Source organism: Narcine bancroftii, chromosome 6, assembly GCF_036971445.1.
Source record: "Narcine bancroftii isolate sNarBan1 chromosome 6, sNarBan1.hap1, whole genome shotgun sequence".
NCBI classification, from domain to species: Eukaryota; Metazoa; Chordata; class Chondrichthyes; order Torpediniformes; family Narcinidae; genus Narcine; species Narcine bancroftii.
This window is the reverse complement of record NC_091474.1, coordinates 63,274,754-63,286,816: the sequence shown is the minus strand read 5'-3', so window position 1 is coordinate 63,286,816 and position 12,063 is coordinate 63,274,754. Positions and strand designations below refer to the sequence as shown.

Here is a 12,063-nt window from a genome sequence, read left to right as displayed (position 1 = left end):
CACCTTTTCAAAATACTGCATTATAACGAGTTTTTCTCCAGCAGCTTGTCAGCACATCTCTCCTCCTCAAATCTCTCCCAGGTTAACAACATTATATCAATAAAATTCTTCCCCCTAAGAGCAGATATATGGTCTCCTTTAAGCTCCCCATTGCTTGCATCAACTTGCAGATAAGGAGACTGATAAGACCTGACTGGTTACAGATCCAATTTCACGACCTCCACAGTGACCTGTTTGATGTCTGCTATTGTTCTGAAGCATGACCATGTCACTTTCTACTATTGCATGTGATGTCACATGGGACGTTTCTGGTCAAAGGTAGAACTCTGATCCTCGGGGATGAGTTGTGTTCAGTGGAAAAGCAGTCAGTGTTCCAGTTAAAGGTGGCCCAGTGGAAATGGCACAAATGGTTTTCTATCCCGGTCCAATGCACTACCAGTTAACTGGGATGCCAGTGGAAAAGAGGCTTTAGATGTGCTGAGACCCAAGTGGCTGATGACTGAAAGTTCTGTATGGACATCCATAAAACTGACCCTTTGATGAATTCTACACATTTGTAAAAATAAAATAAATAGAAAACAGAAGTTTGCTGAAAAGTTAAATGTTTTACTTGATATTAACAACTGTTGAAGTGTGGAAAATGAATATGTAGCTGAATACTAACTGGCCGTCTTTATTCAACAAACGTTTACAATACTATAAGAGCAAGTATGCATAAGATTGTTCAGACTGCACAACATTTAGAAAGAACTTGCATCTAAGTATTTTGTACAGTCTATTTTTAATTTGTGTTGCTTTTCAAATTGGTTACAAAGAATGTACCATACAATTAACATGGATAAAAAGTATAATTTATTTAATAATTATAAACCTTAGACAAGCAGCCTGGAGAATATGGATTAGTTAAATTGTCATAATTACTGGTTTTCCATTATAATCTTGGATTTTATGGTGAAACTTTGATAATAAATATTGACTTGTAAATCATATGGGTTTTGGGTGTTTTTTTAAATCATACAACATGTACTATGTTTTTTTTTAATATAGTTTTTTTTACATGCTCTCTCCACTGTTGAACCACACATATAGTGCAACATGTATATTCAGTGAATTTAAGGAGACGAGTATTGTGTACTATGGAAAACCATTCAGGAGGCGTTATTTGAATTTGTCATAATCCAGGCCTAACAATCTTTTCTGGCTTTTATGAATAAGATGATGCACTGTGGAGCAGTTCTGTTGCCAACTGTGATAAAACTGTCAGCAATGCTGCAACTTAATATTTTAAAATAGGTACTTAAACTTCTTGCTAAGCTATTGCTTTGTGGTATATTAATGTACATTTCTTTGACAAAAGCTCAAAACACATGGGTGGCACAGTTAGCATAGTGGTTAGCACCACGCTATGACAGCGTGTGCAACTTGAGTTCGAATCTGTGCTGTTGTGAGGAGTTTGTAGATTCTCTCTGTGTCTGCATAGGTTTCCTCTGTATGCTTCAGTTTCCTCCCATCCTCCAAAAACAGACAGGGTTTGTAGGTTAATTGGTGTTTTTGGGGGACATGGCTCGTGTTTTTTAAAATGTAAAAATGCGCTGATAGCTTGATTCAAATTTGAATTAGTGAAGTATTTAATCTCTTCTGTTCTTTGTGCAAATTTCAGTATTCACATTCTTTCGAAGTCTTAATACCTTTGTAATTAATTGACAGTACATCTCTACAGTAAACAAAATGCTGGAGAAACTCAGCAGGTTAAACAGTGTACATAGCCAATTGTTTTGGGCTTGAGCCCTTCATCAAGGTATACATTGGTTATGTATCTGCTACATAAAGTACACAGTGAGTTTCTCCAGCATTATGTTTTTACTTCAACCACAATATCTGCAGACTTTTGTATTTTACTTCCAACTCTACTGTAACATTTTCTAGCCATTTCTTGTTCCACCAAATACATACTGTGATTTTGGATTTTTTGTGTGTGTGGAGATTTCTGATCTCTTGAACCCTGATGCTGAATGCAAATAATTAAGTTTGGAAATAGACTCTGTTGTATTAGGTTTGGCTGTTTATGTACTTGGGATGTGAGTTTTGCAGGTAAGACTTTTTTAATTTCTCTCATTGCCTTTGACCAGTTGAATGCATAATATTCACTTATGACAGAGTTGAATACTTTTGTTTGGGACAAATTGCACAAGGGCAGGATGACTTGTGTTCTCTGGAGCACTTAGTGTAGGTCATGATTTTGATGCTTTGTTAGCACTTCAGCTAATTCTGGCTTTTGAGTTTGCAAGTTCAGTTTTCACCAGCTGCCACTATGGGATTGGGATGTGAATTTTTCAGTTTTTAGATGACCAAATCAGTAACAATCACTGCACTGCCTTACTGCAATGCCTGACTAAGTAGGTGAAATAATGGCATTTACAATCTAATAAAATGCAAAACAGTGTAAATATTATCTAAATATAGTAAAATCCCCAATATCTGGAAGTCAAGCAACTGGCAAAAAAATTTGAGGAAAATAAACAAGTAAAAAATACAAAAGTTTAAAATTGATGCCCCTAGCGGTCAGTTCACCAATCACACAACACACAATCACAAGCAACCAGAAAATTCATTTATCCAGCATCTACCAGGGGTTTTATTGTATATTAATATTAATATTAGGCAATATATGAATAATAGGCAACTAAAAATAGGAATATTTTTAGTTGCCTATTATTATTGGGAACATAAAAAGATTAGTTTACAACTATTTTGTACAAGAGAGTGAAATTTGTATTGACAGTATAGTGTCCTATTCATTGAATTCTCTATCCATTATAAGCCAGTAAGAGTTGTAACTGCACAAGCACATTGCAAAATAGGTATCCTGTGATGAATTGCTCTCTAAGTGATACCCATGCCCTTTCTATCGTCACATCAGCAGGTCAATTACAGGTCCTGACCCCCCCCCCCAGCCACAGAAGACAGCTTTGTGAGTTGCTGCCTCAAGGCAACCAACAATGTCATAAACTCTTCTCAATGCTACCTTCATGCAGAATGAACAGAAGCCTGAAGATTATAACCTGTAGATTCAAAAGCACTTTCCAATGCCTATCAGGCTTTTGACTTTCCCCTTATTATACTAATCATACACTGCTCTGACACCCTGGAGAACTGTCTGCACTACTTACTGCCAAGTCACTTTTGCTCCAGGATAACTGAATATTTAATTATCTATCTTTTCTATTAAGTTTTTAAATTCAAATTATGTTTTTATTTTACGAAGTACCTGTTTGACTGCAGTAAGAAAAATTTTTGGTACATAGTACATTGAAAATGACACTAAACACTTTATTGGTAATTCCCTGAACGAGGGCAACTTCAGCAACACTAAAGCTCAACACAGCACAGGACAAAGCTGCTTCACTCTCATGAAGATTCCACTACTACAGGTACACTATCCTTTATCCGGACACCTAAAATCCAGAAATCTCCAAAATCCGGCAAGTGGGGATTGGCCATCGGGGGAGGCAACCGAGGGACCACGATCGGGGGAGGTGGCCGAGTGACCAGCGGTCGGGGGAGGCATCCGGGTGGCCAAGGGACTGCGGTTGAGGCAGGCGTCCAGGTGGCCAAGGGACAGCGGTCGAGGCAGGCGTCCGGGCAGCCAAGGGACGGGCGGTCGGGGCAGGAGGCCGAGGGACGGGCAGCCGGGGGAGACGGCTGAGGGACTGCAGTCGGGGGAGACGGCTGAGGGACTGGCGGTCAGGGGAGACAGCCGTTGGGGAAGACTGCCAGGCGTCTGGAAGGGGAAGGGGGTGGGGGTGGATAGGCAGCACAATTCAGGTGGGCTTTCCAAAATCCAGAAAAATCCAAAATTCAGAATACACTGTCCCCCAAGGGTTCCAGATAAAGGATCGTGTACCTGTACCACTAAGTGTGGTTTCAGTGAAGCCAACACAGAAGCAATTAATGTTTTCAGTAACCACCTGCATCTTTCAATTTTCTTTGATTAAGCAAATGGTTTAACTGAATTCCGATGTATTCTCTTTAGATACAGTAAAACCACTCGTATCCAGAATTTAAGCAACCAGCAAAAAAAATTGAGGAAAGTACATTTTAATAATTAAAATAGCTAAGAATAAAATAAAAGGGAAAATTTTTGAAATTTAGACATACAGCATGGTAACAGATCATTTCGACCCATGAGTCCATGTCACCCAATTAAGCCTAATTAACCTTTATCCCCCTGTATATTTCAAAGAGTGGGAAGAAACCGGAGCCCCTGGGGAAAACCCACACAGACACAGGTAGAATATACAAACTCCTTACAGACAGCATGGGATTCAAACCCGGTCCTGATTGCTGGCGCTGTAAAGGCATTGCGCTATCCACTACGCCAACTGTGCCACCCCTAATAAGCAAGTTTAAAATTGTAAATGTTCTCTGAAGTAACACATAAACCTTTGGTGAAGATGGGAGCAAATATTCAGCCAGCAGAGAGCCTTGGTTGTGCTTTGCTCATGGCAGCTGTTAAATAAAATGATGTGAAACAGCAATGGCATCACCCAGGATGAAGAGCTGGTTAATGCTTCTCGCCATTGGGGTGACTTTCATAGTGTCTTCGTATCCATGCTTAGTGAGAGTTGTCCCAGTCAGAGAATTTATCTGTAAACTTGGGTGAGGGGATTAATTATTTATAATGTTATTGTTCGTCTTTCAGATGGCTTTGGGGAGGGGGAGAAACCTGCAGATGCAACAACAATTAAATGTTTCAAAGAATGTGACTGAAAAGAAAGCAAAATGCTTTATGGTTTATATATTCATGCAAATGAAGTTTGTTCAGTGCAAGTACAGTGTACTGTTTTTGTTTATTTTGAATGCAGGTGTAATAGTTAGGCATTGTAAGTTTCAAGTAACCGGGAAATGCAATTATTCTGCATCTCCAATCCCTAGGTGCCAGATACCAGAGGTTTTACTGTATATTTAAAAATTACCTGTGACCTTTTACAAAATTCTATCTATAAAATAAAAAGTCCTGGAGTTACTCACCAGATCAGGCAGCATTTGTGGAGATGCAAACACATTAAACATTTCAGGTTATTAATAACTTTATTGTCAATTTGTTCTGATGCAGTGTCATTAATCTTAATCTCCACAATTGCTGTCTGACCTGGTATTTCTAGCATTCTTCTGTTTGTTATTTCAACACGTGCAGTTTTTTTTTGCCTTTTGATTAAAAAATACTTTTGCCATTGGAATGGAAAATATGTGAAACTACTGGTTCATCAGGATTTTATGAAAACCATCATAAGTTTTTGTTACACAAGAAAATCTGCAGATGCTGGGATAAAGTACAATAAACAAATATGCTGAAAAAAAATCAAGAAGTCACTTAAAGATGCAAAGGTTCTATTCCTTTCAATTCCATCGTCTCCAGCTCTTCAGCTCCCAGAATGAAGCCTTCCATTCCAGAACATCTAAGATGTCCTCCTCTTTCAGAAAATGAAGCTTCCTTCTACTGCCATTAACTCAACCCTCACCCACATCTCCTCTATTTCCTGCACATCTCCCCTGGCCCCTTCTGCCTTGAGATGCAACAAGGCTAAGATTCCGCTTGTTCTCACCTACCTCTCCCACAGCCTCTGCATCCAACATATTATCTGCCAAAATTTATGCCATCTACAACAGGGTCTCACCACCAGACATGTCTTACCCTCCCCTCTCCACTTTGCATAGGGTCCACTCCCCCCCCCATGATTCCTTGTCAACTCATCCCTTCCCACTAATCGTCCTATTCATACCTACCCCCTATGATTGCAAGAAATGCTACACTTGCACCTACACCCTCCTCCTAGTTCAGTGCTCCAAACAGTCCTTCCAAATGAAACAACACTTCACTTGTGAATCTGTAGGGATCATTTACTATATCCGGCATTCCCAATGTGGCCTCTCTTTCTGGGGGATTCTGGGTGTAGACTGGAAGATCATTTCATTGAGCTCCTATGCTCTGACTGCTGCAACCTCAAGCACCTCCTAGTGGCAAACCATTTTAATTCCACATACTATTGCCACACTGAGCCGTCAGTCCATGGCCTCGCATACCACCAAACAGAAGTCACCCATAAATTGGAAGAACATTCGTCTCGGCTTTCTCCAACCAGATGCCATTAACATTGACTTCCAATTTCCATTAAACCCCCCCCCCCTCCCCTGTGTCTCTCTCTTTCCCTACCCCTCTGTTTCCTTTTCTCCAGCTCCCCACCATTCCATCAGAGAGCTTCCCTTTTTGGCCTCTGGCATCTCCCCAATAACTTTTCATTTTTGATTGGAGGAACAGCACTTATTTTCCTTCTGGGCACTCTCCAGCCAGATGGCATTAACATTTATGTTTTTTACATAGCCACTGCAATTCAGGAAAATGTTCCCTTTTTCCCATAACGCATGCTGTGTAAAAAGCTTGGAATGAGAATGACAGTGTCATTCCCGTTCCGATATTTTGCCTCCTTGACAATTTCCCAGAAATCCTTTAGTCTAAAATGAACTGCAGACATTCATGAACAACTAGCTAATGAATAGGACATTGCCGCAGTGGTGTTGCAAGTCCCACCTTTTTACTTACCACACTTCCATATGCAGTTTAAACTCGCGTAAAGAAACGGAGATCTGGAGTTTTGCCATTCTATCCCAAAGTCTATCCCAAAAAAAAATTGATTTCTCTGCTTTCTGCTAAACTTGCTCACCTTTTCTTTCCCATCCCTCTTTCTTGTCTGTCTGTTCTCCCTTACCCACCCAGCCATCCCTCATCCCTCATTGCTGCTATCCCCTCCCTCCATTCTCCACCTATTCTCCAACCCTTTGCCACCCCCTCCCTACTACCTTTTTGTTTGGACACCTGTCGGCATTCTCTCATACCTTGATGAAAGGCTCAAGCCCGAAACATCTGTTATGTATTTTTACCTTTGTTACATAAAAGACACTGTTTGACCAGCTTCTCCAGCATTTTGTGTTTTTACTTCAACCATGGTGTCTACAGATTTTTGTCATTTATTTTTAACTTATCCTTTCTCTTCTACATTCCCACTTGTATCCACCTGTATCCACTTCCCCTTCTTCCATCCTCTCCTCACCCTTCTCCCACCTTTCTATTCAGGCGTCTGACAAAGGGCCCAGGCCCAAAATATTGATGACCCTTTACTTCCTGAAAAAATACAAATGTTGGAGAAACTCAGCAGGTCAAACTGCCTTTATGTAGCAACAGTAAGGATATATCACCAACTTTTCAGGCTTAAGCCATTCATCAAGATGTGGAGGAACATGTCTGAACAAAAGGGAGAGGAGGAGTGGTGAAGGTGGGAGATGATAGGAGTAGGGGAAGGGGAGGACTGCAGGAAGGGGAGGAGGAGTCTGGGCTAGGTGGAGAGAGAAAGGAAGTAGGAACTGGAATAACTAGTTAAGGGTGGGGGTGGGGAGGCAAGCTGATGAGTGGAATGTAGTGAACTCAGTGTTCATGCCCTGGAGTTGGAGGGTGCCCAGACCACAACCAAACACATTTTCCCTTCTCCTGCCCTCTCAGCCTTGTAGGGACTGCTCCCTCCATGACTCCCTTGTGCACTCTTCCCTCCCCACCCATTGCCCCTCCCCAGCACCTTCCACTGTGGTCATAGGAGGTGTAATACCTGCACCCACAACTCCTCCCAAACAAACCTTTCAGGTGAAGCAACACTTCACCTGTACCTCCAGTGAACTCATTTACTGCATCCAGTGCACCCTCTGTGGCCTTCTCTACATCGAAGAGACCGGTCGCAGATTAGGAGAACGCTTCACTCACCATCTCTTCTCCGTCTCCCCATAGCCAACCATTTCAATTCTGAGACACTTTCAAGCTCACGTCTGTCCATGGCCTTTCACACTACTCCACCAGATTGGAGGGAAAACACCTCATTTTTTGTTAACTGAGTTAATACATTCCACTAATCAGCTTGCCTTTCCTCCCCCACTAATGATTCCAGTTCCTATTTCCTTTCTCTCTCCACCTAGCCTAGGCTCCTCCCCTACTTCCTGCAATCCCCCCCACCTTTCATCTCCCACTCTCACCACCCCTACTTTTTCCCCCACATCTTGATGAAGGGCACAAGCTCGAAACGTTGGTGATATATCTTTACCTTTGCAACATAAAGACACTGTTTGACCTGTGTGTTTTTGCACTTAACCAGTGTCAACAGAATCTTGAGTTTTACCCTTTACTTCCTGTGACCTGCTGAATTTCTGAAACACATTTGCACATTTTGTCCAAGTTTCAGACATCAGTTGCTATGAATATTGTCAGGCAAATTTTGATTTGGTTAACTGATGGATAAAAGTTTTAACCTAAATTCTATTTGAATTTAGATATGCAATTGTGCAATAAAATGGGTACAACAGGATAGCAAATTATGTTGCTATGGAGTCTAATGTTAACTCTTGCCTTCAGCAATCCTCATTTATATGTACTGCTTCATGGTTAGATCATTTGGCAAATATCAAATTGGCTTCTGTGTATGCAGTCACCTACTTCTACCTCTATATTGGTGTTCTTCTACCAAAAATACATTTGTGGGTAAACAAATGTACTCTCAACAAAGGTTTCCAACAATTTCTCTCCATGGATGCTGACTGATCCACTGACCCTCCATCTTATTGTTCACTAAAGAGAAGTGTCCTACTGTGAAACATAAGATAATCTGGAGCATTCTGCTTTGTCCAGGCCACAGGCTGGGTACCCTCGTGATTAGCTTTAGTAATTTTCTTAGTATGATACTGTTCATAAACCAAACATTCTATTTAACTCTAAATAGCACTTCTAACCAGGCATTCTCCCCAGGAAAAAAAACTGTCTATTTGTAAATCTGCCTCAACCCATCTTCTCAAACCTTTTTCCATTTTCACTTACCCCATCCCCCTACCTTATTACTTTACCTACAGCATTCCAGCTTTTCTCTGCTTCAGTCTCTGTAGGCGTTGGTTAATCAAAACCTGTCTCCCTATATCCTTTTCCCTTTCAAAATGTGTCTCTGTAACAATGCTACATGCCTCTAACTTTAAAGTTTCTGTCCCTTTTTAATTAGTCCACAATTTTTCCCACTTTCTTCAAGGATTGCTGTTCCACATTTCTTGAAGAGCAAGTTTTAAACCCTACTTTGACCCTATTATTTCAGTGACCTAGATTCTGCAGTCTTAGAAAATTAAAACTTTCTTTTTCACCAAACTTCTCCTCCTTTTGGTGGGGATCCTTTACTTCCTGTGATCCATTTTGGGGTGTTTTGCTGCATTAAAGACACTATGCAATCATGTGACTGAGAACAGAACTATGTGATTGAGTTTTTTTGTGATAGTCAGGCAGCCACACCCTTAAATGTTGAATTTTGCAGCTATTGAACTTTTGCGAGTTGAATCCTTTTCTATTGAAAATTAAGGCAAGAAGTTTTATTTATTTTATTTAGACATACTGTATAGCACAGTAACAGGCCATTTCAGCCCATGAGTCTGTGCTGCTTAATTTACTCCCAATTTAATCTACACCCCTAGTACGTTTCAAACAGTGGGAGGAAACTGGAGCCTTGGGGAAAACCCATGCAGACACAGGGAGAATGTACAAACACCTTACAGACAGAGCAGGATTTGAACCCTGGACCCGGTGTACTGTGTTGCGCTAACCACTTCATTTTATAATATTTTATAAAAAAATGAAGGGCCTGCACCAATCAACATTCTGAATTGCTCACTGAAGGGAAAAGGTACTGCTTTAAGGATTTTTACTATTTAAGGCATTTTGTATAAAATTCATAATACAGAATTAGAATCAATATTTTTCATCCCACATAACATTAATTGTTTCACTTTCCACAGATGCTGCCTAACAGTTTATATAAATCTTTGTATTCTGTTCATTAATTCTGGGACCATTATAGACCTTTCATTCCATTATGCTTGTTTATATTTAGTTAATTTAAATGTCCCCTGTTTTTTCATGCCTTAAGAATGTAGGTTAATGAGGAAAGTGCAATCATATTTTATGTGTTAGCAACAATTTAAATGAACACTGCTTCTGACAATATGAAATTCATACCTAAGATATATTGGGGTAAACCTTTAATGATCTCTCTCCCCCCCCCCCCCCCCCCCCACCCCGGTCATCAAAGTGCCGAAGACCCTAGATAAGTCAGGTTATTTGTCCCTTGATGGGAGTGGGATTTATCCTAAGTGAAGCCAATCTTTGCTTTTTCTTATTCTTTCTCTTTTCTTACTTTTTCTTTTTTCTTCTTGTTTCTTGTGGGGTGGGAGGGTTCTTCTTATTTTGTTATTTCTATTATATTTCTATTACTCTTTTCTCCCTTTGGTTCAACATGAACATTGAATTTGCATTTTTGTAGTATTATTTGAATTTTTCTTTCTTTATAATAATTGAATCACATGTTGATTTTTTCTCACTTTCTTTAATATCGACGTGCGGATCAATATTTGAATTATTTATATTAGCAGAATATTATGGCTATTAGTGTTTTACTTTTTGATTATTCTTCATTTTGACTGCATGTTGATTGAAAATTCTCAAAATAAAATATTCAAAAAAAAGAAAATACCTTTCCACCACTTAAAGAATATGTTCTTTGATTTTAGTGAAGAGACAAAATGAATTTACCTTTAAACTAAAATACTACTGAAATTGTGGATGGAAATGTTCAATTAATGTAAAGAAAACTGAAATTTTCAATTTTGATTCACTGGGTTTGAGCTGTGTCACAGTTATTTGACATGTATATAGCATGTTTAAGAAATAAAGACATTTAAATTCATGGTTTTTGTGCCATAACGTACATAAATGTGTGAGTGTTGAAGTGGTGGTAAACTGAAGGAAAGTGTGAGTTGTGTGTGTATTTCTGCTAAAGTGCTAAATTGCAGAGAGAACCTAATGTATTAACAAATATATTAAATCTGATACTGCATAAGGTTGAATGTGCAATAGAAGTTCTTTAATTGGTTATATTTACAAATTGAATTAATTGAACTTGTTTAAATGATGTATTTCACTCTTTCATTGCTTTGAAATGTAGAAATATGCTAATTAGCCTCTGAATTTAAATGGTTGATCCTTTTCTACTTTTTTCTTTTAGGCACAGATTTCTTTCTTGCAAGGGGAGAGGAAAGGCCAGGAGAACTTGAAGAAGGATTTAGTCAGAAGAATTAAAATGCTCGAATATGCCTTAAAGCAAGAAAGGTGTGGGTTTAAAGACTTATTCAGACTATAATCCAAATATTTTTTTAATTACATGTTTTTAAAAAATGTAATATAAACCAGTCAGATTTGTATCAGGTTAAGATAAATTCTACAATATTTGTAATTTTAACAAAAATGTATCTATAAGCTTTGTTTTGTGATTATTTTTTTTTAAACTTAGTTTGTGCAGAGCTTTGTGTTGGCTGTGGTGTTTTTCTACACTTGCTATTGAATTTAAAGACTGCTTTAGAAATTGTGATTTTCGCGTGGCATTTTGTTTTTATTTTATTGAAGCAGACTACATATCTGCTTTGTAACTCAAAGCCAAATGATGAAATTCAGGTTATTTTGGTACAGCAGAAAATCATTTGGGATTATCAGACATATTTCTGCATCTTTATAAAGACATTGCTTATCTTTTCTATGGTTTAAAAGTCAAGCTTTCTTTCAGCATATGCATGATGAGCTTTTGAATACAATTTTATAAAAAGTAGTATTTCTTCTTGAATGTGGGGATCATTAGGGTTGGAACACAAAAATGCTGGAGGAACTCAGCAGGTCACACAATGTCCACCGGAGGTAAAGATATATAACCAACATTTTGGGCCTGAGCCCTTCTTCAAGGTATGAACAAAAAGCAGGATGGGGGAGAATAAAAAGGCTGGGGGAAGATTGAAGAAAGGGCAGTGTCTGCAGACTTGTTTATTTCACATGAATAAGGTTGACATATGTTTTTCTCAATTGCTCAACAATGTAATTGTGTGGCTTCTTTAAACTTGTGAAGGTATTCCCACAAGGATGTAAGATAGGGAAATTCATAATTTTAA

The 12,063-nt window shown here is 39.0% G+C and overlaps 1 protein-coding gene across 2 annotated transcripts in view; it reads left to right on the top strand.

The window, feature by feature from the left end:
* strn (striatin, calmodulin binding protein) overlaps nt 1-12,063 on the top strand; it is a 107,438-nt gene that overhangs the window by 51,238 nt on the left and 44,137 nt on the right. For both annotated transcript variants that reach the window (XM_069885122.1, XM_069885121.1), the window contains exon 2: nt 11,133-11,236. In XM_069885122.1, the coding sequence (XP_069741223.1) occupies nt 11,133-11,236 (104 nt within the window). The remainder of the gene's footprint in view (nt 1-11,132; nt 11,237-12,063) is intronic.